Raw genomic sequence first — 26,441 nt, 5'->3', positions numbered from 1 at the left:
TCTAGAAGGGAAATTTATGTTTTATTCGGTGGAAAATTACAAACAATTTGCGATCTAAAGTGACTGTCAAAAGTCGCAACGAACACTGTTGGGAACAGCGCAAACAACCCCGGGGTCACCAACCTTGAGTGTGGGGAGATCAGAAGGAAGCTTACTTCGCCGCAGACGGCTGTCGTCTGGTTTTCATGTGTGGTTTTAGCGACGAGAAACGGGCCCAATTTCAGGTTAGTAACGTGGGGAGGAACCCTGGACTGCGTAGAGTAGATTGAGGGTGGAAGGGGGTGATTGACTGCGTCGTATTTTTGTTGTTTGTCGGAGAGAGCATGTCGCCCCCCTCCCCCTAGACTGCCTGTGTGTTGAAAACAGCAAAACAACATAGAAGTGCCCAAATCTAGCGCCGTAAATCCATTCCCTTTCGCAACTGTTAAGACATTTTATACTCCTCTATGCATGGCAGAAATTTTCGCCATGATATTTGCACCAAAACGTGCCATTTCGTGCCCAAATCAAAACTTGTGTCCTTAAAATTTTTGCTAGAAAAAAATCACATTTATGATTTGGTTGCTTGTTTGTAAAGAAGGAAGTACGAGTTAGAAAAAGGAAGTAGAATCCTGTGTTTACATCTCTCGCATGGTAGAAACTAGGTTAGCAACTGAAACCCACGTCTGTCCAACACACCGGCGGTTGGTTCAAACAGGAAGCTCTTTGTCACATACTCAGGGATGACTTACTTCCTTAGGTCGTCCCCGATTATCGAAAACAGAAACCAGAGAAACTCATCCCTTCCAGTAGCTAGGTTAATGACCCTTTAACTCTGACTTCCTGTCGGCCTGTATTTCACAGATGTTCATAGCCACTTTACAAACTGTATGTTATTGGTTTTCTTGCCTTTGTGGTGTTAATGTTCATGCCTGTCCATCCATCGAATGGACAATAAAGTTTGTGGCTTCCAAGTAACCCTCATCTTGACATGGGAGGGTGCTAATTTGCATAACATATAGAGTGACTTTAGATGAGATAAAGAGACAATGATTTGTTTTCTTTCATTCCAGTTAGACAAATTGTCACACTAGATCAACATGATACTGAAGTAAAACCACTTTTATCTCCTATATAGTCCTAGTGATAAAGTATCGGGTTTTCCTATCGTATGTTGGCATGGTAACAAGGGAAAGTTATGAAATTCATACATTTTTGTGCAGATTGTGGATCAAATTTTGTTAAAAGTTTAACAGTCTGAGACAAAATAAGCATTAGATATTAGTAATCAAGGGACTAGGCAGGTAGGTAGGTAGGTTAGCAATTAGTTTGTAAACAACTCCTATGCCCCTGGCCATATAATAGAACCAAGGACTGAAGGAGATCCTTTTTTAGCCTCCTTGGTAGAACAACAACAACAACAACAACAACAACACACAGGCACAAACAGAGGTCTGTTGTAAATACATCTTGTATGTATTTTGATAGTGGTTTGCATTGCCTTACATAGAACATGAAATATTTCAATTCACGAAAATGAAGAAATCTCATCGTAGTTTAAGGTTACAATGTTTGTTTAGGGCCTGGTTTACACTAGGTTTGCACCTCCGGAGGTGCCACACTGCGGCGCAGTGCACCATTTTCATTTTTACATGGACAAAAAAGCGTCATGCGACACGCGCCGTGCATCGAGCGTCGTAGGACAAATTTTAGGACAAGTCAGCCCTACGTTTGTTGCTTTACTTACAAGTTACATAGATATCATATAACAGGAGCCTCAGATATAACTAAGATTGGGTCTTTTTTATGACTTTTGAGCTCTGCAGCAGAAAAACAAAACATTACCAGTATGTAAGATGTTCATTTTATGTTTATCCTTGTAGTTTACATGGCATTCACAGCAGATTAGGCTTCAAGCACAACTCCAAACTGGTAACCTTCAGCAGCCTGTATGACGTATCTTTATTACACTTTTGCCAAATATGGAAGAGTGTTCCGTTCACACTGACGTTATTGACAAGGCAGAGCTTACTCTCCAAGCAGAGGTTAGGCTCCGGCTGTTTTTTTAAATGCTTTTTTAGTGATTTTTATCTGGCTTTCTATTTTGTATTTTATCTTTCTGTGTCAAAACCTAACACAGTTTGGCTGGCGTACTTCAAGAAAAATGACAAAATAGAAAGCCTGATAAAAACGACTAAAAAAAAACGTTAAAAAACAACCGGAGCCTAACCTCTGCTTGGAGAGTAGCAGAGCTGGCTGGAAAAGAACTTGACATCTTTCTGACAACAACAATATTGTTCAGGATTTTATTGGATACAATGACTTTGAATTTGAATTTTGAAATATCTATCTATTCTTTTGGTGATGTGTGTCCTAGCGTGAGTCAATGTTTAACAAAACATAATTTCTTTCCTTTGGTGTAGAATAAGAAATGTACCATGAATTTAAAGAATCGCAAAGAATGATACTTGAATGAATTCAATCATTGTTGAGTATTCAAATTTTGAATCAGTACATTTCCTCAAAATGCCCTAGTTGCATAAAACCGTTAGACTTAAACAGGTGATATTTTTGTTGTGTATTTCCAGTTTCAATTTGGGGTTTGCCTCTCAAAATGCAGGATGAAAAAAAATTTGGACTTCGCTTGCCTTGGGCACGCCCTACTTTGGTTTCCTCTTTAACAAAGAATGTCCTCTACAATTTCAGTTTCACTTTGTATTATTCAGTAGATTTTACCAGGAATTTACAACTGGTAGCTAGCAGGCACATTGTGTCTGAGTGTCTGAGTCCTGACACGTACAGGGGAGGATTTGTTGTAAATGGAAAAGAAGGACTCGCAAACCCACAGGATAAACGTGTAAACCATGCTTGAGACATGTGTCCATGACATTCAAAGCAAACAGTGACTCAGACAAGGTATAAAAAATAATACATAAACATTGCTACGCTCGTCAGTGACACGAGTAGAACTGAATGACAATACCTTGGGGCCATTAAACAAGAATTCAGGTAATGGGCCCGGACCCCACTGGACCTATACAGTTTTTACCTGTTACAGTAGTGTAAGTATACATGATTTTATTAGTGGTAAATCGTCTTCTTTGTATGAGTATTTACATATTTTCAAGTTGAAAGCAATGTTCGGTATGAAAGTTTTCATGATTTTTAAGTGCAAAATTGTGATCATTGTTGAGACAAGATTTCCTATTTCTAGCCAAATTAATGGTGTCAACTTACAATGTAGCCGTTTTACTTTAGTTTTCTCAGGTACAGGTACACCTGTCATTCAGGACCTGACTTGTAGCTATATAGTTTTACCGTAATGCACATGCAGGCACTACTAAATGCTTCAAAATCCTCCCATTGTGCAGCTTCATTTGAAGCAGGACTGGCTTTGGGATGTTATATAAGAGCTTGGTGTAAAATAAGCCTCTGATGCTGGTAAATTGCCAGCTGAAAATGCACAGCATTTTTCCTCTCGCAACTTTATCTAAACATGCCACACTGCAGCTACCTCCCACTGCGGTTGTTTGTGAAAAACTGATTGTGTTTTCTCTCTCTTTAGATTGTATGTCAGCATGTGGCTTATCTTCAAGTAGATGTTGGGTAGACTGTAAGATCTCTGATTATTTGGATACTTTATTCACATTGAAGATTGTAACACTTTCTGCCTTCCCTGCCTGCTATACACCTTAAGATTCAAATCATAACCCCCCTATAGATAATAATCATAATGATTTCAGGTAAATCTCTTACAATTTCCTTTCTTCACATTGGTGGAGAGTAAATAAGCAGACTGAATGTTCTCAGCATAATTTTTCATAGCGCAGGAGGCAGGTACTAGCAGTGAGGTTCAGAATCAGATTCTAACTTTTTGTGGTACAAGCTGCGCATCATGAAGTGCCTATGGCATGATTGCAGTATGGGGTCTGGCATCCTTATCCGAAAAATTTTAGAATGGGTAACCCCAAGACAAGATTAACTGCATTTTAGGGACAAATTTTGTGAAGATGAAATTTTCCTCTGCTCAGAGTCTGCTGTAAGCTCGCAACCTCATTTTAAAGCCAAATGTTAAGGATATAGACCAGGGCTCGAAATACTGGGTGCATGTGCACCCAGGTGCACCCAAAATTGGATCTGTGCACCCAATTATTTTCTGTGGATGCACAGGGTGCACCCAAATATTTTCTTAGGCTTTCTTAGATATACATCATATTCTTGACATCTAAGCATTAGAAAGATAATAAAAATGACTGTCATGGTACTTAAGAATTTGAAATTAGATTATTACTAAAATCAAGGAGCCTTGCTTAAATTTAAGTGGTGCACCCACAAATTTTTTGGTGCACCTAATCCCAAAAATGAATTTCGAGCCCTGTAGACATTTTAAGAAGACTTATGAAGGGTCACAACATTGTCCTGGGCCAAGAAAGAAACACTTCTGCACACATGCCAGTTGAAAAACAATGGACGGGCATAAATCACAGCAAAATGGGGTCAAATCCCAGCTTATGCTGAAGCTATGCTAGCTAGAGCACCAGTTTACCTGCGTGTAACATGTATGTGATTGTGCATATTCTGTGTCAGGTGGAGAAGCCCTAGCATGTAGAGTTTACATGTGTGTTACATGTTTTTGTCAGGTGAAGAAGCCCTAGTGTGTAGAGTTTACATGTGTGTTACATGTTTGTGCATGTTCTGCATCAGGTGAAGAAGCCCTAGTGTGTTTACATGTGTGTTACATGTCTGTGCATATTTCGCATCAGGTGAAGAAGCCCTAGCATGTACAGTTTACATGTGTGTTACATATTCTGTGTAAAGTGAAGAAGCCCTAGGCCTAGTGTGTAGAGTTTACATGCGTGTTACATGTTCTGTTTTAGGTGAAGAAGCCCTAGTGTGTAGAGTTTACATGCGTGTTACATGTTTTTGTCAGGTGAAGAAGCCCTAGCGTGTAGAGTTTACATGTGTGTTAAATGTTTGTGCATGTTTTGTGTCAGGTGAAGAAGCCCTAGCATGTAGACTTTACATGTGTGTTACATGTCTGTGTATGTTTTGTGTTTCAACTGCAGGTGAAGAAGCCCTAGCGTGTAGAGTTTACATGTGTGTTACATGTTTGTGCATGTTTTAATTTTATGTTTCAACTGCAGGTGAAGAAGCCCTAGCATGTAGAGTTTACATGTGTGTTACATGTTTGTGCATGTTCTGTGTCAGTTGAAGAAGCCCTAGTGTGTAGAGTTTACATGACTGTGTGTTACCTTTTTGTGCATGTTCTGCATCAGGTGAAGAAGCCCTAGCATGTAGAGGTAACATGTGTGTTACATGTTTTTGTCAGGTGAAGAAGCCCTAGCATGTAGAGTTTACATGTGTGTTACATGTTTGTGCATGTCCTCCATCAGGTGAAGAAGCCCTAGCGTGTGGAGTTGAACCATGGCCCTGTGGGCACAGTGCCAGCGCCTGCCTCCCGATGCCCTCCAGCACCTACAGGCCATGTATGACCAGAAGTCCTTCCCCATCACCGCACGACACCACCTCTCCGCATGGATCGAGACGCAGCGATGGTGAGACACCTTTCAAGTTTTAGTATTGATCCTGGGCTGTTTCCAGGACCTGTCCATCCTGGGATGGAAATTTGCTTGTTGCAACGCATAAACATTTTACTGTTCCCACCCTAAAAAATGTTCCACCCTGAACTTGTCTTCCTTACATGAAATAAATGAAAATGAGTCATCATAAGCGTGAAATTATAGACTTAACAAAAAATAACATGAGCTCCCAAACAATGAGTTGGACAGAAAAAAAGAGACAGCCCTGTACTAGTATTGATCTAAAGAGTTAATAAGCTACAATGTGTATATCAGTACACAAGGCAAACACTTATCAATGTAACAAGCTCTTGGTCAGTTCAAATGACCCAACACCCAGGTCATTAGAGATAGTGAAGTGTAATGTTTGCAATGGGTCAAGGTTGCCTGGTAATGGCCTCCTACAAATTTCTAAAAAGCTTTTTCATACATTTGCCACAAATCATTACAGTTCTAGCGCAGCAAAAGATAATAAAGGAAAGTGATGCTGTGTCATTCTCTATGAGGTTACGTTAAAATACTCTGAACTCTTCCATCAGGGATGATGTCAAGCCTGCTCAAGCCACCAAGCTGTACAAGACCGTCCAGCAGCTGCTACAGAACAAGCACAACCAGATGACTGGACCTGACAGGGTGGTGCTTCAGGACGGCATACAGAGGAGCATGGCCAAAATAACGGTAACTTCTATTACTCAAGCAACTCGATATGATTTTGGAAAGGGCCAGATGTTTCAGGTAGTTTCCACTATCTTTCGTCAGTGATACTGACCTAACAGGGTGGTGCTTCAGGACGGCATACAGAGGAGCATGGCTAAAATAACGGTAACTTCTATGCCAAATAAGTTACTCAAGCAACTATAGAATGGAAGCCGCTTGAGTGTATTTCGTGCAATTATCCGAATGGTGCAACAAATCGAATCTGGACTGCACCACCACCGGATTTTGGGATTTCATGCAATTAACAGAAGTATGCAATTATCTGGTGTTCATTCAACTGGCTTCTACTGGATATGATTTGGAAAGGGCCAGGTTTCAGGTAGTCGTTCTTCAATGATACTGACTTAACAGGGTGGTGCTTCAGGACGGCATCCAGAGGAGCATGGCTAAAATAACGGTAACTTCTGTGCCAAATGATAGTTTTGCAGTTCTATGAAAAATGTGTGGTTCTATTTTATGCAAATGAGTTCATAGTACCACACTTTTTTCATAGTACCTCACTTTTCTGCGCTATGGCCGATGATGGGGATATAAACACAGTAATTGGATATGATTTGGGAAAGGGCCAGACATTTCAGGTAGGATCCACTATCTTTCGTCAGTGATACTGTCCTGACGGTGGTACTATGTAAGATGGCATTTAGAGGAGCATGGCTAATATAACGGTAACTGCTATGCCAAATGATAGTTACTCAAGCAACTGGATATGATTTGGGAAAGGGCCAGACATTTTAGGTAGCTTTCACTATCGGTCGTCAGTGCTACTGACCTGACGGTGGTGCTATGTAAGATGGTATCCAGAGGAGCATGGCTAAAATAACGGTAACTGCTATGTGACGGGAGCAATCTGATGTGATCTGTCAGAGGGACTGGGTAGCTGGTTTCACCTTTCGAACAATAATTCTGAGAACTGAATCGTTGCAATTTTTTCTACTATTTAAATTCTTTGTGTCTTCTCAGGCGACAGCCAATTTTAAGGGGCTGAAATCCCACCAGTGACTATAATAGTCTTCCAAGTCATCAACCAATATAAAGGCAGCCGACAGCATTTTTTACATTTCAATGAGAATGAGCCAATAATGATTTAACAAGGAGGTTGTAGCCCCATGCCCTGACAATGTGCAAACTAGCCTTTTGACATCTGTGAATAAAAGTAGAAGAATTATAAACTAAGATTGTTTATTTGTTTGTTTATTTTTTAGGAGGCATTTGGTGCCAACAACCAGGTGATGGCCTTGGCTGTCAAGCAGTGTCTGGACGAGGAGAGGAGGATTGTGGGACACTGTCTCAACCAGCCCTCCACTAAACAGGTTTGTGTCTACTAGTCTTTTAGTCTTACTGTATATAGGCTGTAGACAATATTTTAAAAGACAGTCAAAGATGGCAGACTTCAACCATTCACATTGGTCAGGAACATCCCTGCATGCATGTACACGTGCATCACACGTGCGCGCACACACACACACACACACACACACACACACGCGCATACACACAGACAAGCTCGCAAACGTACATACACACACACACAGACATACCAAAAATTTTGGTATGTCCCCATGGGATTAAAGTTTAACCAAAGCTACCACAAAGCAGGTCAGCATAAACTTTTCAAGAGCTACATTTTTAAAGTTGAAATCACCATCATAGTGCATGCATCAATACCCTCCAGTCAAATTTCTTGAACTCCCGAAGGTAGCTAAATTACAAAATCACCAGAAAGTCACAAGTATATTTGGCCAGAACATCTACAATGTCACATTGGCTGAGACACAGTGACCCACGAAAATCGGCTGGTTCCAAAACAGTGTGCAATGGTAGAGCGAACACCGGTTGTATTGCTGCCAAAAATGTAATAAAGAGCTCACTGACTAATTTGCGAGCCATTTTTCTTTTGTGTCGCATTGAAGTTAGCAAGGCTATAAACCACACTGAACTAATAGTAAAACTGTAATGTATTTTGTGGGTAACTGAGTAATAAGATATTGATTCAGTCATACCATGATGACTAAGAGACCAGTATTTATAAATTTAACTTCCTGGAATCTGATTACAGTTCCAGGAATCGTATGCAAATCAGCCTCACTTCCTCTTTACTGTGTTTGTTTTGTGGTGTGAATATTCAGCCATTCGTTTACCCCAATTGGCTGCAAAGATCCATTAAGATCCTGCAGTGACACTTTGACATGCAATTTATTTGGCTGTGGTTTGTGGAGTATTTGGGTCTTTTGGTTTTGTAGAATTTTTCACAATTTAAAAGTACAGTCTGTAGTTTGAAGTAAGACTAAGAGCTCCAGAAACAACATATGGCAGGTCCTATCAATAGCAGGTCCTGGAAGACATTAACCATTATAATTATCATATAGCCTGGGGACATTGATCAGTCAGAAGACTCGATTTCATGTTGGTTATAACACCGTAACACATGGAAAATCATGAACAACCGGTTATTAAAATGGTATATTTAATAACCAGTTGTTACTGAATTCATGAACCAATCTCTTCTCCCCAGTCGGTGCTTACTTTTGGTGATTATCGCAAAGGACCAGGCATTATGACACCATATACACCTCGGGCGGGTCATTAACCCTTAATTAACGGTTGGGGTATTGCAAAGGAAAAGACAGTTTGATTCAGTTGGAATTTGGAACCCAGCATTGTTAAATCCCTCATTTTACACTTACAAAAATATATTTTTTATGTTAGAAAGTTCCGATTTTTATTGACAGATGGAGTGAACTTTTAGTCCCCAGTCTCAAATCAAGAACTAAGGTCTGCCTACGTGCCAGAGAGCACAGGGCTCTAGCCAGCTCGAAATTTTTTTTCCGTCAGCCAATTCCCATTGTCGCGAAAACACTATTCCAGGAATTAGAGAGACTGAACTGAGATCTTGAAAAACGGGTTTTTAATGAGATTATCGTATGCAAAAGAGCGCAGACACACATTATCAACAATCATAACAATAGCAAAACAAACAGTGTGTGGCTTTTACACGTCCCCAAGCCGCCTGTAGCTTCCACCAAGGATTTTTGTCTGTCAACGTTGACGGATTGGTTTAAAAATTTTTCCCTCACGCACCAAATTTCCGTCAATTGACGGAAAAACGGACATTGGCTAGAGCCCTGAGAGAGCACCAAAAAGGCATTTCCAGCCAAAGCACGGCTGACCTGCCGATAGCTAGGGCTTCAGGGGATTTTAGAGCAGCTCTAATATTTTCATTTAAACCTCCATGTAATGTCAGTTATGCAGCAAAAAGGCTGAAAAGACAATAACTTAACTTGTATTTTTTGGAATGATACGCTGAGCACATGCGGTAGATTTTCAGCAAAAAATGGGGTTGACACTCGGGTGATTTTGAAGTTTGGCCAGCTCCAGCTGATCTGAAAATTTAATTGGCGTTTGCTTGAATTGTGACAGAGGCTTAACCTTAAGGCTTAAGCAAGTTTCTGTCCTGGGATGGAAGGACGGGTCCTGGAGACAGCCCTTATTTTTATCTTATTTTATTTTATTCACATTTGTTTTGTGAGCATAGGACAGGAAGCATATCTGCTTATGTGAGTCTTCTGCTCAGTAAACATGAAACAAATAACAGTCAAAGTCAACGGGAACTACAACAAATACAAAGGTTGACATTGAAAAGGAGGAAAAGTAATAATTGCAGAGTTACAGTGAAAACGAACTAAAAACAAGACAGCCCTTGTGCAAAGATATGGAGGAGAAAATATAGATTATACATGTCAAAATGATGTGTATTTCTGCTGTTTAAATCTAGTAAGTCTGCCCTTTTGCTTGACAGATGAAGAAAGAAAAGTGTGATGATATTGAATATGGACAGTGAGAGTCAGCCTCACAGCACCAGCTAGTGCAACAATTTGTTAGAATTAGATGTGTTTAAGTTACAAAATTTTGTACCTAAACTGTTTCCATGTGATCATTTTGTGTTTTTATCTGAGGACAGATCAAGAAAGAGAAGCCTGATGACATTGAGGACGGACAGTCAGAGTCGGCCTCCCAACATCAGCTGGTGCAGCATTTGGATACCCTGGTCATGTACACAAAGGTGTGTATGTCTTACTATATGATACTTCTTAATAATCATCTGTGGAGAAAGCAGTTGTTAACCTAACACTGTAACTTAACATTGTAAACATAAAGTGGCACATAGGTATTCTTGTGATGTACACAAAAGGTTTGTATGTCTTACTAGCTACACATGTATGGTACTTCATCATCTGTGGAGAAAGTTTGCTGTAAACCTAGCACATTGTAACTTAACATTGTAGATTGTACTTACATAAAGTGATAATTCCTGGACATGTTTGTGATGTAAACAAAGGTTGCATTACATTTAGAATGTGAATATTTGAAAAAATTTGAAGATGTATAACAGTTATTCATCAACATTTATCAAAACATTGCAGTCTTACTGAACCCAAATTTAGTAAATTAAAGAAGGTTGTCATTTCTGAAAAAGCTATACTTATTTTGAAACATTCGATCATGAGATTGTGTGATGTTTAGACTTTAAATGTCATTTGGAAAGTTTGTGGAGTTTATCTCAACTCGTAGGTGTGACTGTACTCTTGTTGTCTCCCTGCCCAGAGTAACCAGGATAAACTGTCCAAGCTACAGCAGATACTGGAGGTCTGGTTAGACCTGCACCAAAAGAAGGCAGCTCTGGAAGGTATGGATCATTGTTATTTCTTTCAATATCATATGACACCTCAGTATTCCTGAATATACAGCAAAACCCAGGAAAATTAAACATTAAGAAGAACAGAAAACTAAGAATGATGGAGAAAACTGGTAGACAGATCTTCTTTGGCACCCCAATTATCAAAGGTATAGGTGAGATAAGAAATGAGAGACAGTGAAAGTTTGAATTGCCTTCACAAGAATGACTTATTTTGTGACAAAATTATATAAGGGACCACCCACAAGTGGCCACAATAGCCGGGTGATCCTCATGTAGAGGTGGTCACTTGTACAGGTTTGATTGTATATCATTGGTCAGATGGTCCTTATGTAGAGGTGGTCACTTGTACAGGTTTGATTGTATATCATTGGTCAGATGGTCCTATGTAAAGGTGGTCACTTTGACAGGTTTTGACTGTATTTGCAACTGGAAGGTATCAATGTAGTTACTCTCTTTAGATTGTATTCTAAAGACAATGTGTCTTTCTGTCCCCCAGAAAAGCTGAGCCGACCCCTGACCCCGGGGCTGCAGCAGGACCTGGCCAAGCAGCGTCAGGACTGCATCAAGCTTCTGGACAACCGCACGGTCAAACTGCACTGTGAGCGCCATGAGCTGGTCACGCAGATGAAGAAGGTTTGTTTGTTTGTTTGTTTGTTTGTTGTTTGGCACAACCGCACGGTCAAGCTGCACTGTGAGCGCCATGAGCTGGTCACACAGATGAAGAAGGTTTGTTTGTTTGTTTGTTTGTTTGTTGTTTGGCACAACCGCACAGTCAAGCTGCACTGTGAGCGCCATGAGCTGGTCACGCAGATGAAGAAGGTTTGTTTGTTTGTTTGTTGTTTGTTTGTTGTTTGGCACAACCGCACAGTCAAGCTGCACTGTGAGCGCCATGAGCTGGTCACGCAGATGAAGAAGGTTTGTTTGTTTGTTTTTATGCATGATCAGCATACCAGCTTTAGGAGTGACACACCAGTTTTGTACAAGAACAAGCTGTGTGAGACTAGTAAGGTTTGAGCCATACCAGGAACGAACCATGGTTAGTGTGGTGTGTTCTTCAAAGAGCTCAGGGTGTCTTTAGGTCCGATCCAAAGGGATGGTCCAATAGCTGACCAAAGCATTTTTGTAATGGAGGTGCTTTTCCCAAGGTCATGCTCAGGATTCACACTTTGAACTTTCAGAGTCAAAGTCAACAGCTCTAACTACAAGACCACTTTGTTGGGGCTCATTACAGATTTGAATCGAGAACCTTTAGATTGTAAGTCTTATTTACCAACCCTAACCATTACACCACCTTGCCCCCAGGTTGTGCAGATGATCCACATGGTGCAGGGTTCCATCCTCAACACGGAGCTGAACCAGTGGAAGAGATGGCAGCAGCTGGCCTGTATCGGTGCTCCCCACCCGGGGGTCAACATAGAGACACTGCAGCAGTGGTGAGTCAGATACTGGACATCTTTGAATATCCACATTTAAGTGTTTTTTGGGGGGGGGACGGGGGATGACCTCTCCACTGCAAAATCTTTACACTGCAAAACTATTACTAAGTTGAATTGCAGAATTGTTTTAAATGCAAATTTAGAACACAGCAAGAAAAAACCTTCCTCCCCTGGAAAAGTTGAAAGTTCATTACCCCTAACTTGCCAGCTGTTACGTTGTTTGTCCAGTCCACTCATTTTGATAGAACACTGGTATCTAACTTGTTGCATCCCACAGGTTTGAGCGTCTGTTGGACATCATCCTGCACAGTCTGCAGCAGGTGGACAAGTTAGACAAGCTTCAGCAGGACATGTTACAGGACGGGGAGCAGAAGGGAGACCTGCACACCTTCCACGATCAGCTCAACACCCTGCTCAACACACTAGTGTCCAAGTAAGTTACATTTAGGTTCCTTCCTATGGTAGTGCCCTCCTCTTTTCCTAAGCCCTTGAGCCACGTAACTTTTTGCAATCACTACAGCAGGGGGATAGTCTACTAATACAACTTCCATACTCGATCTCAATTGCTGAGTGCAGAGTAGATAAAGCAGTCTTGAGGTAGTCGGAATCAAAGTCATGACCTACAGAATGCAAGACAAACACTCAACCCACTTGGCTGTGTAACATTTTGTACAATGACTTTTGTTTGTACATTGAAGTTTTAATGCATTGATGAATGAGTGGAAAAGTGTAACAACTAGAAGACAAGTATTCCCATCTTTTCTTGCAGGTCTTTTGTAGTTGAGGAGCAGCCTCGTCACAACAAGCAGGCACGTCCACAGGTCCTCAAGACTGATGGGACAAAGTTTACCGCCGCACTGAGGTAAAAGAAATAACAACATTATGATAAAGTTCATCATCATTGACAAGCATGTTGTTACAGTAGTGTTATCATCTCTCAATTAAGCCTGTGTCGCAATTCAAGTGAACGCCAGAGAAATTTTTAGATGGGGTTTGCAGAATTTTGAGCGTCGATCGTACTTTTTGCTGAAAATCTGACCTGTCACAAATTGGGCCGGACACGGTATGTCATTCCGGAAAATTCGAGTTATTGTGTATTCTTTCATTTTGGTGCACAGTTGACATCACCCAGAGGTTAAAATCCCAACAGACAAGCTGCTAAAAATCACCAGAAGCCCTAGTAGTAATCGCCAGGACGTCGGCCTTACTTTGGCCCAAAAATGCCCATTTGGGGCTTGCCGACACGTCACAGTTCTTGATTTGTGATTGGGGTTTAATAATGTATTACTAGTATTTCAAGTATCTGCTTAATCAATTTGCAAAAATTTGACGTAATCCATATGATTGATTGTTTTGGTACATTTCCTTCTTAGATTCCTGCTTGGGAAACGTCTGTGTGCAAACCTGACCAAACTGCCACAAGTCAACGCCAGCATTTACAGGTTAGTCCCTACTGTCTTATTGTATGTGAAATGAGAAAAAGGTTCATGTGTTGCACTGATATAGCGAGGTTTTCAATATGTTTTGACTTTGACTTTATTCGAATTGCATCAGGGACAATACTTAAAATGTTGTTAAGTTGGCACCAATCTTGCATATATCTCTGTACTATATGTTGATGGTGAATTAGCAGCTGAAGTCATTTTTATTGTTTTACAGAGGTCCCAATGCTGGAGATGAAGTAGTCAAAGCCAATGGGTAAGTAGTGAAACTTATGTGCAGTGTACTTCAATGTAGATTATGAAGTATTGACAGCTGTTAACAGATACATTTTCTGTCTTGGATCAAGTAACTTGTACTTTTTATACCATGTATTTATCTATTAAAAGATATTTAAAGGACAAGTTAAATTCTTTTGTTTTGCAGTATTGTTAATGGATAACAAATGTAAACCTGCAATATGACATTGTGTCTTATTTTATGTATGTGTCTGTCTCTATAATTTCTCGCTTTCACGTTTCAAGGACTTTGCTGTTTTACCTTTAACTAACCACACAGTGTTTACATTATGTTACACCCAGTGAGAAGTACAGATACCTCCTGCACAACTCTAAAGGCACTTTGGAGCTGGATTCAAGCACATCAATCTGCTCAGTCAAGTTCAAGAACATGGTAAGATCTTCTAGTAGTTTTAAACTTTGATTCTGAGTTGTGTAACAAATTAACCTTGCACCACATTTGGTCTTGTATCTTGAATCATGTACATAACACAATCTTGTACATTACACAACCTTTCTATACCAATGTTATTCTTTTAGACTGAATGGCATGAGTTGTATAAACTATGAGAAAGAAAGTTTCATTTATTCAGAGGTTTTCTTGAAGCTGAATTTGTTCTTTTTTCATTAGAACATGAAGCAGACAAAGATTGCAGGGCCTGCCAAGAGAAATGCAGAGGTTTGTGGACTATTGTTAATTGTTTCCCCGAGGCTTCGATTGTGACATGTCAGCAAACCCATGCTCACCTCCTGTCATGATTTGATGTAATTCTAATTTTTTAAATTTTTAACTCAACAGTCAACTGTATAGATCATGTTCTCTTATTTCTTGCAGCCCTCCAGAGTGACTGACGAGAAAGCCATGATATCTTTCCAGACAGAACTCAGCATCTTGGGAACACTGGCAGAACTCAAGGTAAGTCAGTCATGGTCCATTTGGTTAGAAGCAGGGTTGTAGCCAGCCTGAAATCATTTTCAGTCCCCTTGATTTTGAATGGGAATCTTATGGAGCACCGAAGGCATGGCGTGATGTTACGCATCATTTCTAGGGTGTCTGGGTCCAGAAAGTTTTTAAATCAAGACCCTCTGAAACACTATTTGAGTATTTCCTGCATTTTGAGGTGCAAATTTTGCTTGTAGACTAAGCTGTTCAATGGCATCTGTTTTGGTGAAGAAGAACACATGGGTTTCAGTTTTTTTTATATCTTTACATATCAATTTTGTCGGTCCCAAGGGACAGAATGGGGAAAACTTTTTTCAGTCCCCAGTTGCAAAATTCCTTCAAAAGACTGAAGGACAGGTGCTGGCTACAACCCTGGTTAGAAGGATGACATCTGAGACACAACGGTTTACTTTTTATTCAAAAGTCTTCATCAGAATGACAAGAGAGTGGTACTGCACTTGCTTTTATAGCCTCCACTCTGGTTAGGGCCACTAGGGCAGGGCACCCTGAGCAGTTAGGGCAAGGTGCTTTAGGAAATAGCCAAGCAGCTTACAGGATATCATATTGCACTGCCTATATTAGCGGTTTGGGGTGGCAGAAGATGGAGACAGGCTTAACCTAATGTTTACATGTTACAACAACACCGTAAAATGCTAAAGTCTGTATGAATGCAGAAGTGTGGAAAAATGATTGTGTTGTCTTGTTTCCAGACATTGTTTTCGAGTCCTTTTTTGTCAGTGTTTATTGTGAAACGTTATTTATGCTTGCAAAAGTACAATTTCATCAATTTCTAGTCATGGAGTTTACATTTTTGGGGGGTTAATGTTCGACTCAGAGTGGAGGGCCAGATATTGAAGACAGCCCTGAACCTAATAATGTTTACATGTTATATCAACACTATAATATGCTAAGTCTGCATGAAAGTGTGGATATTGATCATGTTGTCTTGTTCCCAGACGATGTCCCTCCCAGTGGTGCTGATCTCCCACAGTAACCAGGAGTCCAACGCCTGGGCAACCATCCTCTGGGACAACGCCTTCTCAAAACCTGTGAGTTGGACAAACTTTTTCTGACATCTCAAGAATATTCCAGAATTATTGTTGCTATATGAAGCTACAGTGATATAACAAGAAGCATGTGAGACTGTTTATTGGAAAACAATGTTCAATCAAATATATTGGCAGCTGAAAGCATCACAGATGATTTGAGAGGTAAGACAGGTCTTTGCAAAGCTGATTATTGCTTGTTAAGTGCTTAATCTTTTTGTTTTGTTTTTTGTATAGCGTTCAGTGGTTACGATGTAAACTGCAGTGGAAACAGCTCATTTTTGACAAAGTAAAATCAATGATTTTCAGAGGTGATACTGTTCTAGTGTATTCTGCAATGTTGATTTAATGAATAAAGATTGAGAGATTGATAGATCAAGGTCAATAAGTTGCCTCCTGGCAGCTTTTATAGTACTGCAGCAGAAGTTTCAATTTTTGATACCTCATGTCCACCTTTAGGACCGTGAGCTGTTTGAGGTTCCTGAGAAGGCGCCGTGGATGGAGGTTGGCCACGCCCTCAGCTGGCAGTACGAGATGCAGACGGGCCGCGGGCTCACCGAGGAGAACATGACCTTCCTGGCAGAGAAACTCTTCGGTTTGTTTGTTTGTTTGATCCTTTACTTATTCGTGAGAATCTCAAATTTGCCAGTAGGCCACTTCTTATTGAGGTCATGAGATTAGAGGCAAGGGCATATAAGAGAGATACAGATTACATTGAGTCCTAATAAATCTATCAACCTATCTCACTTCACATCATCATCATCATCGCGGGCTGCTTGCATGATACTTAATAGTGAGTCAATGGTGAATTATCACGTGATGTTGAGCGGAAGAGCTAGTACACTAGCCAACGGTCAAGATCAAGCAGTTCGGTGAGTGAACTACTGCCTTATCTGTAGTGGTGGCGTACACAGATGAGTATTCAAGCTATCGAAAGACCAATGACACTTAATCTTTCTAGACGTTCAGCCCGCATTGCTAGTCGCACAGGACAACAAGGAGCATGTACCGGAAAGGCGAATCCGGCTCCAGATCACGAGCAATCTTGTGTGGAACCTAAACTCTTGAATTGCAAAAAGTCAATTTCAATATCAACCTTCACTACACATACATGGTACAAAACATATAGTAGGGTGAAAAGAGCCACTTTGTAGAGTATGATTTGCTTAGTAATACCTTTTACTAGGTATTGCCGTACAGTATATCAAAACACTCATGTGGCTACCAACAATCTTTCTTCCCAGTTTCTCATATAGAATCCTACATAAATGTTCAATTACATTGTGCAACATAAAAATATTTGCCCTCTTATTGCCACCATTTAGAACTAGAAGTGCTTGTAGCTTTTGTATACATATTATTATCTGGAAAGTCATTACATGTAATTCACAATTTCTGTTTATTGCACTATAGGTTTTGGTCTGGACTACTCCAACATGACTCTCAGCTGGACAGCATTTAACAGGGTAAGGCACATTTCCATGTACAAGTTAGAACTATACTTGCATATATAAGAACTTTTTTGTTCCTGCTTTGACTAAAACAACTTTCCATTATACTAATTATTTACTTAGAAGGAAAAACAGGACATTTATGTCAGGGGATGAAATGTTTTTTCTCCGTTGCTTTTTAATGTACAACCTAAAAGTGTATAGATTTTCTGTAGGCCACAGGTTGTTATTTTGAATCCTGAAATTGTAAACTGGAGGTAACTTAAATGGGTTATGTCACTTATTCGATTAGATATTCAGGTTTGTGGGAAATGGCTGTTGTATTTGGTTCTTTATTTATTGTTTATTTGTATGATTTCAGGACACCTTACCTGACCGCAAGTTCACCTTCTGGCAGTGGTTCCATGGCACGCTGGATCTCACCACCAAGAAGCTGGGAGATATGTGGAAGGATGGGTAAGTACTACTGGTAATTGTATTTCCATATGCTCTGTCTTGGACCTTTGACTTTTATATTGTTGCCTCCGATATAGAGATGTTGTTGTTTGTGTGTGTGTGTGTGTGTGTGTGTGTGTGTGTGTGTGTTTGTGTGTGTGTGTGTGTGTGTGTTTGTGTGTGTGTGTTTGTGTGTGTGTGTTTGTGTGTGCGGGGGGGGGGGGCATGGGTTTGATTCAGTTTATGGTGCTTCTATGTTGTTGCCTTAGTACTGAAGTGGAACTTCCAGGTTTTGTATTGGTTCTGAACTTGCCTTAGTCTCGATTTTTGTGTGCGAGATATCTTCTGGGGCCAGGAAGAGGTGGTACTGGTTTGGGTCCCCTTGCAACTTGTTTTGGACCTGCAGAGGTGTTTTAGTTGAAAATTTGCTTACCATTGTACTGATTTATGAGCAAATTGATAAATCATAACGAAACCTAGCTTCCTTATTATGATTACCTTGAGATTCATGTAGTGACAATTAAAGATTTTCGTGACTTGAAACACATTCATGTTTTTTTTTTCCACAATGCAGGTGTATCATGGGTTTCATCAGTAAACTACGAGCGCAGGAGCTGTTGTTAAACAAGTGCCACGGGACGTTCCTTCTCCGATTCAGCGACTCCTCGGCTAAAGGAGCCATCAGTGCTGTATGGGTGGAGGAACATACAGGTACACACATTCACCTCACTCAGATAGAAATTCGATATTCAGTTTTAACAATTTACATGTATGTATTAAATGGCATCATGTTGCGTAATGGTCAGAGCATTTGGCTTAACTCTTCTGTCACTCTTGATGTTATGCCCTTGGGAAAGACACTTTAAACAACTTATTATGTTTCTTGATGGGAAATATTGTTTTTGCTAGTGTATTCTTCTTTCCTCTTCTTCCTCTTTCATTTGTCATGAATTAATCAGAGCTTAGAACTGCAGCATCAGCATGTTAACTGTTCAGCAAAAATGTACAAAGTATAAGCTTCTCCAGTAAATATGAACAAAATACTAGCTTTGAAGAAAATTGACAGCAAAAAGGAAGAAAAAAAACAGCAATTTTTAACAATTACAGGTTTGCAATTATAGTTTATTTTAGTTTTCGTAAAATACAAATTGCTTTGAGGCAAACATCCAACATTTTCTTGAAAATGTTGCCTTTCCAGTTGAGATAGGAGTCCTGTATTATTGAGTTTAACAATATGCACCTTTATGTCTTGGCAGCTGCCCACTGCACTGCATGAGAACTTTAGCTTTTGATATCTTGCATCCTTGACTGAAGACAATAAACATTCTTGGTTGAAGATGATAAGTTTATGACCATTCGAACAGGTGATAAGCCCGTCCAGTTTCTGGAGCCGTACACGGTGGATGACCTGGCCAAACTGCCGCTAGCCGAGCGTATCCGGGACTACTACAAGGACCAGGAGCAGCCACTGCAGTACCTGTACCCGGACACACCCAGGGACTCCGTCTTCGAGAAGTACTACACCATGTCTGGTGAGTTAAAGTTAGAGTCTTTGTCCACCAGATGATGCATATAGTAGTGTCCATTTCTGTTTCTGTAGCCCTGGGCAACACATTTTTTTGTACAATCTTTACAGCAGGGGGCAGTGGTGTGTTTGTGTTCAACTACTATATCAAAATTAATGCTTAGTGCTAAAGCAGCATGTACCATAATGATTGTTATGTTAAAGTCTTTGGTATGACTCCATCTGGTGAGTGCTTGTGCAAAAATTGGCTTTAGGGGTAGAGAGTTCACTTTCCATTTTGGAAGGTTGGGGTTCAAACCCTAGCCAGGTACATATGGAACATATGCTGGACTCTTATTTGCCTGGGTAACATTTGATTACTCCTTATACTCACTGCCCTAAAAAAATTTTGAGTTGAGAATAGTATCTAGTCTTTAGTATCCCATGCAATACTATTGAATCACTGCATTTAGCCCATGTTTGTTTGTTTGTGGGCAGGAACATATAGGAGCAAATAAAGATCTATAATGTAAAATTTGGTGCGAATTCAGTTTCTGCTGCAATGCCGATTTGTATGTTTTATTGGTCAATAAACTATTTACTACTACTACCTCTACTATTTTGCCTTCCAGATGATGCATCAGACAATGCACCGGATGTGAAGTACGTAAAGGCCAGACTTGTGGCAGTCACCAGACCTACAAGGTTAGTTCTAACACATTCATGAAAGGTATCCCTTCTCAATGGTGCACACCCCAGTTTATTTGGGGTCTTAATTCGAGGCTGCGCACTCTCAAGCTGAGAGGCCGTCTCTTCCAGGAAAAAACATTTGAAGCAGAAAAGTCGTTTGTGGGATGAAGGGTATCCCTCCAGCTTTAATGACAACCTTGTCTCAGTTTCTTTATCCTTTCTACTTTTCGTAATTTTTTGAGCAAAAACTTTTTTTTATGTAAAAAAAGATGTTGGGAATTTTGAAGTGGAAGTAAACTCATCACCTATATTTTAGTCACAGAAATAGTTTGTTTGCAGCGTCAAGTCCAGGACACTACCGCCACATAGGGGTGAGGCACATTGGAGGGCGCTTAGAATCTCAGACAACTTTAACCAGTTCAAATTTTGTACATCTCACTTCAAGAACATTCATTCATTTCATTTTATTTAGCCAGGTAGGCACACTCAGGGCAAAAGCCCTGTTTTTCAGGAGAACCTGGTACACCAAATTTCACAACTTTTCAATCCGACAAACAACTCGTTGCCATTCTGTGTTAACCCCCTGAACGCTTTGTAAGAAACGAGGAAGTTATCATGCAATAGACAAAGAGTTTTGCTATCCTTTTCCAAACAACAGTCTGCAGCAGGCCTGATGAGGACAATTAAATTTAGCGCAGAATGGCAGCCACTCACCACCCTTGGAATTTAGCCCCACCTATTGTGAGCTCCTCACAATTCAGAGATTAAGAGAGAGTAGTCAGTCCACCTAATAAGAAATGCAATTGCTGAAGAGTTTTGGTTTCTTTTCCAGACAACAGTCTGCAGCAGGCCCGATGAGCCCAGGGGAGCCCTTCACCCCGATGGCCCCCTCCCCCGCCCCCTCCTCACACATGTCAGACTACGCCGGCTCCGTCGCCAGTCCCGTCAGCTGTGAGTTCATGGAGCAACAAGAAAGGTCAGTTCATTTTAAGTGGAACAGGAAACTTAACTTGAAATTTGATTTTTCCAACATTTTACAAAGTTGTAAAGCACTCACTATCTTTCTTTGCTCTGAGCATGTTATATACCCTATGAATTGATGCGTAAAAATTGATGTGAGGACAAATTTTAGATTTAAGTTGTACATTTGAATCAGTGCATGGCAGGTTTTGAACTCGGGACCTCTTGGGCCTGAGCCCAACACGCCACCGATTACACCATGCGATCTGACGATCAACAGAGTTTCATTCTGTATCTTTCCCCGTGTGCAGTAATGGTATCGGTCCAAGCAAGGAGGTTATATAGAGGCTCCTTGGTCCAAGTGAGCACCCAGATGTATATTTGAGAGTTTCACTTTATATCTTTCCCCGTGTGCAGTAACGGCATCGGTCCGAGTGAGCACCCTGATCTGCCGTCCCCCGGTCCGATCAGCACCATCGACTTTGACGTCCTCAGCTCCGCCATGGACGAACAGCAGGTCAGGGTTCGAAATACACATACTTAACTTGCAATTTGCACACAATTTTCGAGATTTGCATGTAAAAATATTCTGAACTTGCAATCTTGCATGTTGAAAATACCTGGCCGTAAAAAATACTCTCAGGAATTAGACACCCTACTCTTAGACAGAACGACTTATGGACGTCTGTCTTTTTCCTTCCTTGTTTTTGCCAGTAACTTTCTCCGGTAGCTTTGCTAGATGTGATCAAAATTCGCCGATTCAAGCTAGCGACCCTCGTCGCGATCACTGCCTAGTCTTATTTTGCATGTAAATTTTTCAAATTGCACGTAAATGTTTTGCCAACTTGCAATTTCGCATGTAGCAAAAAAAAAGTATTTTGATCCCTGCAGGTCATCATCCCCCCCATACAGCTGCCACAACAACAACAACAACAACAACCTTTGCCACAACAACAACAACAACAACAACAGCCGCCCCAGCTGCCACAAGTACCCCAACAACAGTACCGGTACCAGTTCCAGCCACAGCCGGTGTTCAACCCCATGCAGAACTATGAGAATGGGTAAGGAGAATTATCTCACATTCCTGTAGTGTCTGACATACAGTGTAGTGACTTGCTAGTGGCAGGCTGTCTTGACACACATCAATGTATACTGTATGCAGGGTTGGACAAGTCCACTAGCCCGATTGTCCCTGGCAAGTGAAAATGCCCTTTGGACAAGCGCATGTCCTATCCCACTTGCCCAATCGGGCAAGTAAGATTTTTCCATGAGTGAGATTTTGATAAACTTGTTACTCTTTACAGTCATAGAATCAAACAATGGTCAACATAGAAAAATTAAGTCAATGATAAAAGAATTCCATTGATGGAAGTGGAAATGTTGAAAAATGTTATTTGACTTTTGGGCAAGTGAAAAGTTACTTCGGGCAAGTAAATTTTTTATGTACATAAATGTACTTGCCCGATAGGACAAGTGAATTTTAGAAAACTGGTCCAACCCTGCTGTATGTTAATTTTACTTTTCTAAGTTTGCTCACAGGGAGACTGCTAGCAGTGGTGAGTAATGACCTGTATTGTTTGCACCGCCATTTTGTTTTGGTGAAGCTTAATGAATAGGCAAATTGAGGTAGTTTGAGGTAGAGGGAAAGAACTTGTTTTTGGTGTTTTAAGTTTAAGACTTTGTGGTGTTCTAAGTTGATGGTTGAAACAATTTGTGTTAAGAGGTCAATGCAAACACCACAAAAATTGTCAATTTTCAGTAAATAGAGATTTAGGTGATTGTGCCCTTATGAATAGAGTGAAGTTCTTTTGTACCAAAGTTCTGAATTTCTTTGTGCAAGGAAATATCAAATATCACTAGATAGTTTAAGCAAAATCTGGTGAATATGGAAGGCGGATCGGTTGTACTGACGGACAAACGCCACCACTTCTAGGAGCGAACCACAGGGAGCAAGTGGCACGAGCGGCAGACTGCCCGCATTTAAAACTTTCCTCAGCAAATCTCTTGGTTACCGTGAGTTGATGAGGTACAGTACAGGTTAAACTAAAGAGTTCCTCCCAGGGGAATCCACTTGTTTCATACCCATACTCACATGATGTCAGTGGTGTATCCTGTGTTTTGTGGGATACATGTCTTGGTTGTGGTACCATGTTTACTTGGGTTACTAACAGTGATATTTGTTTATGTTGGGCCTAGGAACCATTTGAAAATGTCAGGGAAAACTATAATTTAACTGTAGGTGTTTTACTGGTTACTATACCCTTCCTTTTGACTTAACAGTTCTTGAGCTGCGCACTTGTATGAGGTACTGATACGATACTTACAAAATCTTCTGGAATACAAGCTAAATACCTGAATAGAATTATGCTTTTGTAACTAAAGGCATGCAATTCTTACCAAACTTTTAGCAGTAGATGAAGACAAAAACATTTTACCAGCATGTAAGTCATTGCCTTCTTTGATTTGAGAAATCCTTCTGAAAGTGTAGGTTCTACCTTTACCTCAAGGTGTGCAGCCCTGGTAGATCCTTAATCATTTTGAAATTACCTAAGTCAGGGCTCGAAATACCCACTTGCCCACTTGAAAATGCAACCTCATTTTGCTTTGCACAACTTAATTTTAAACCCAGGTTGCACACTGAGCAACCTGAAATTTTGCCGTGGGAACACTGCTTTTTCCCCACCTACATGCATAAGCTTTTGTGTTTATTTTTTGATAACATAAAACATATTACATAGTTACATATAGCTAGAAGAAAAGAGAATGGATAAGTAGCTGATTTGAAGAAAGTAACAATTTGAAAGTGGGGCAACCTGAAATGTTGATGGCGCAACCTGGCTTTTGACTCAGGTTGCCACTTGGACAACATGGCTGAAAAAAGTATTTCGGGCCCTGTTAAGTGCAAGACTTGCAACACAACTTAATTTCCTCATCTCACACAGTATTTTCCAGCACCCTCTCTCTCTTAGTGTTGAAGGTTTCATAACATCTCTACATGGAAGAAAGAATACTGAAGGGAAGAAAGGACTAGAAAAAGCACTTGACATGACTTTCCTCACTCCACCCAGGTGTTAAAATAGGTACCATTCTTTGGTTGAGGAAGTCAAAGGTGGTGGAAGGAGAGGGATGCACTCTGCCTTCCAAAACCGTGCCCATGACACGGCAAATTAACAACACACTGCCTTCTAGATCAAAGTTGATCTGTATAAAAAAGAATTGGAAAACACAAAAATTGGACTAACAGAAATTCTTTTGTCAGAAATTACAGTTCAACTTTGATCTAGAAGGACTTTTACCAACACAGATGAACATTCAAGTTAACCCACAACCTTACAGCCTTAAAAACAGGGTTCAAGCCAGCGTCTGTCCTTCCGCCCTTTGACGGAATTTTATAGCTGAGGATATAAAAAAAATTGCTCATCCCATCCTCTGTGACAGGCAAAATGAACATTTCCAAAGATCACCAGGAATTTAGCACAGATGCCATTGAACCTTGCTGGGTCTACTCTACCAGCAAAATTTTCCCCTCAAAACGCAGGAAATAGCAATTCAGTGGATCTTAGATTTCAAAATTGGCGCTCGACAGCACTTCTGTTCAAAATCCAGAGGACGGAAAAAAACATTAAGGCTGGCTAGAACACTGCTCAAAAAAGCGATGGACCCTTAACTTTTTTTTATTCATACGTTTCTGTACAGAAGGAGGACCAGTGCTACGGCAGCGGAACTGTTCGAGTCGTTAGACAGAGTCACAGACGACGACGTGGACGACCTCTGCCAGTGGCTCCTCAGCTTCGACAACGCGATGGACTTCAAGTCGGAGCCGGACACCGACGACCCGCGGGGCACCAAGAGACCCAAGGCAGACGGGACGTTCTGATCCTTTCCTAAGTAGCAGACATTTGTCAAGTTGTCACTGAAACTAATCTCCAGGCAGATTTACAAATGGCATAAGATAGTATTAAAGCTGGCTAAGGACTATGGCTGGCCAAAGGGAATCATCAGTCCAGTAGCCAAACACACTCCTAGGTCGGCTTCACTCCTCTGGCAGCTTTTGATACTATCTTATGCTACCTTAGGATCTGCTTGGAGATTAGCTGAAATGTCCATGTTTATCGGTGTCTGAGAGCAAATTCCAAGCTTATGCATCACTTAGCAAGCATTTGTTTTCAGCTTGTGTTCGTAGTAGGGTTCTTTGTGGGGAAGGCTATTTGAAAGATTGAAACACAGTGAAGTGTTTGCCATGTGTTGTGTAGATTCTTGCACCTATGGCCTCATCTGCATACGTCCTTACAAATACATTGTACATGTATGAGCCTTCAAAAAACAGACTTATGAATGCTATCCTGTGCAAGTGAAACTGAAAGGACGTCAGGGTTCTAGCTAGTGCATTTTAGCGTAATGAGCCACTACGCTAAAATTTGTGACCCCTACGCTAAAATAAGGGCCACTATGCTAATTTTTAACTAGTGTAGTGGTGCTTTGCTGTCATTTGCTTGTTCAACAATGACTAATCAATGTCTGAACAATGAAAAATGATGATATGCTACTCAAAACTGACCCCAAAATCCTAACTTTTAACTCTACATCTTCAAATCTCACCGTGGAAGGACCAAGACCCCCCTTCCACACCAATCTCCTGATTAGTCGCTTTGCTACCATGCCATTCCCACTACGCTAAAATAAAATCCTGGCTAGAACCCTGGACGTTGAATGATCAGACTCTGCTTTCCTTTTGGCTGAACAATGCAAATGCATTAATGACAAGTTTTTTTATCAGCAAAGATTTGTCAGTTAGAAAGGTAAGAACACAAGATAGATAAAGTAAGACTGTTAAGAAAATAGACTTGTATTTAGAAAAGAAAAGACATGTTTTGGCTGCTGTACTGTCCTACAAGTTGACTGAAAACAGTTTCTTCTGTTAGAGATATCCTTTCTCTTCCTAGCCAGTCTTGGAATGTTGGCTCTTTAGATGGCAATTTCTCGTCCATCACTAAAAGTGATAGAACTTACAACTGCAAATGTTACATGCACATGTCAGATATAGGTAACTATAGGCTAGATATTTCTCCTATCTCACAGCAGAGCCAGCATCAGATAGTTTGTCTGTTTAGCTAGTGTCACTGTCAGCATTGTGAGTAGAGTACAGGAGCTCTTGAAAGTTTCTTATGAGAAAGAATTATGGTGAAAGAAGATGGGACTATTTTTTCTAAGGGCGGGTCTGTGGAGTTAGCTAACTGACAGAGGGTTTCAGATTGAAATGTACAGCTTGTGAATAATTTGCCTA

General features: G+C 40.6%; 1 protein-coding gene across 1 annotated transcript; it reads left to right on the top strand.

Moving 5' to 3' along the window:
- Positions 1–60: 60 nt before the first annotated feature.
- LOC118417526 (signal transducer and activator of transcription 5B-like) lies at positions 61–25,501 on the top strand. Its single transcript, XM_035823110.1, has 27 exons — positions 61–224; positions 5,373–5,534; positions 6,098–6,236; positions 7,478–7,585; positions 10,234–10,335; positions 10,878–10,959; positions 11,468–11,604; positions 12,274–12,404; positions 12,685–12,840; positions 13,177–13,269; positions 13,781–13,849; positions 14,067–14,105; positions 14,429–14,519; positions 14,757–14,804; positions 14,961–15,041; positions 16,025–16,117; positions 16,574–16,709; positions 17,528–17,580; positions 17,927–18,021; positions 18,575–18,711; positions 19,365–19,532; positions 20,137–20,209; positions 21,027–21,170; positions 21,572–21,671; positions 22,046–22,218; positions 23,091–23,183; positions 24,854–25,501. Exons 2-27 carry the CDS (start codon positions 5,404–5,406, stop codon positions 25,032–25,034), a joined length of 2,853 nt encoding a protein of 950 aa, XP_035679003.1. The 5' UTR covers positions 61–224; positions 5,373–5,403; the 3' UTR covers positions 25,035–25,501.
- Positions 25,502–26,441: the final 940 nt, after the last annotated feature.

Source organism: Branchiostoma floridae, chromosome 6 (assembly GCF_000003815.2).
Source record: "Branchiostoma floridae strain S238N-H82 chromosome 6, Bfl_VNyyK, whole genome shotgun sequence".
Classification (NCBI taxonomy): Eukaryota; Metazoa; Chordata; class Leptocardii; order Amphioxiformes; family Branchiostomatidae; genus Branchiostoma; species Branchiostoma floridae.
This window is presented reverse-complemented; position numbering and strand designations above follow the sequence as displayed.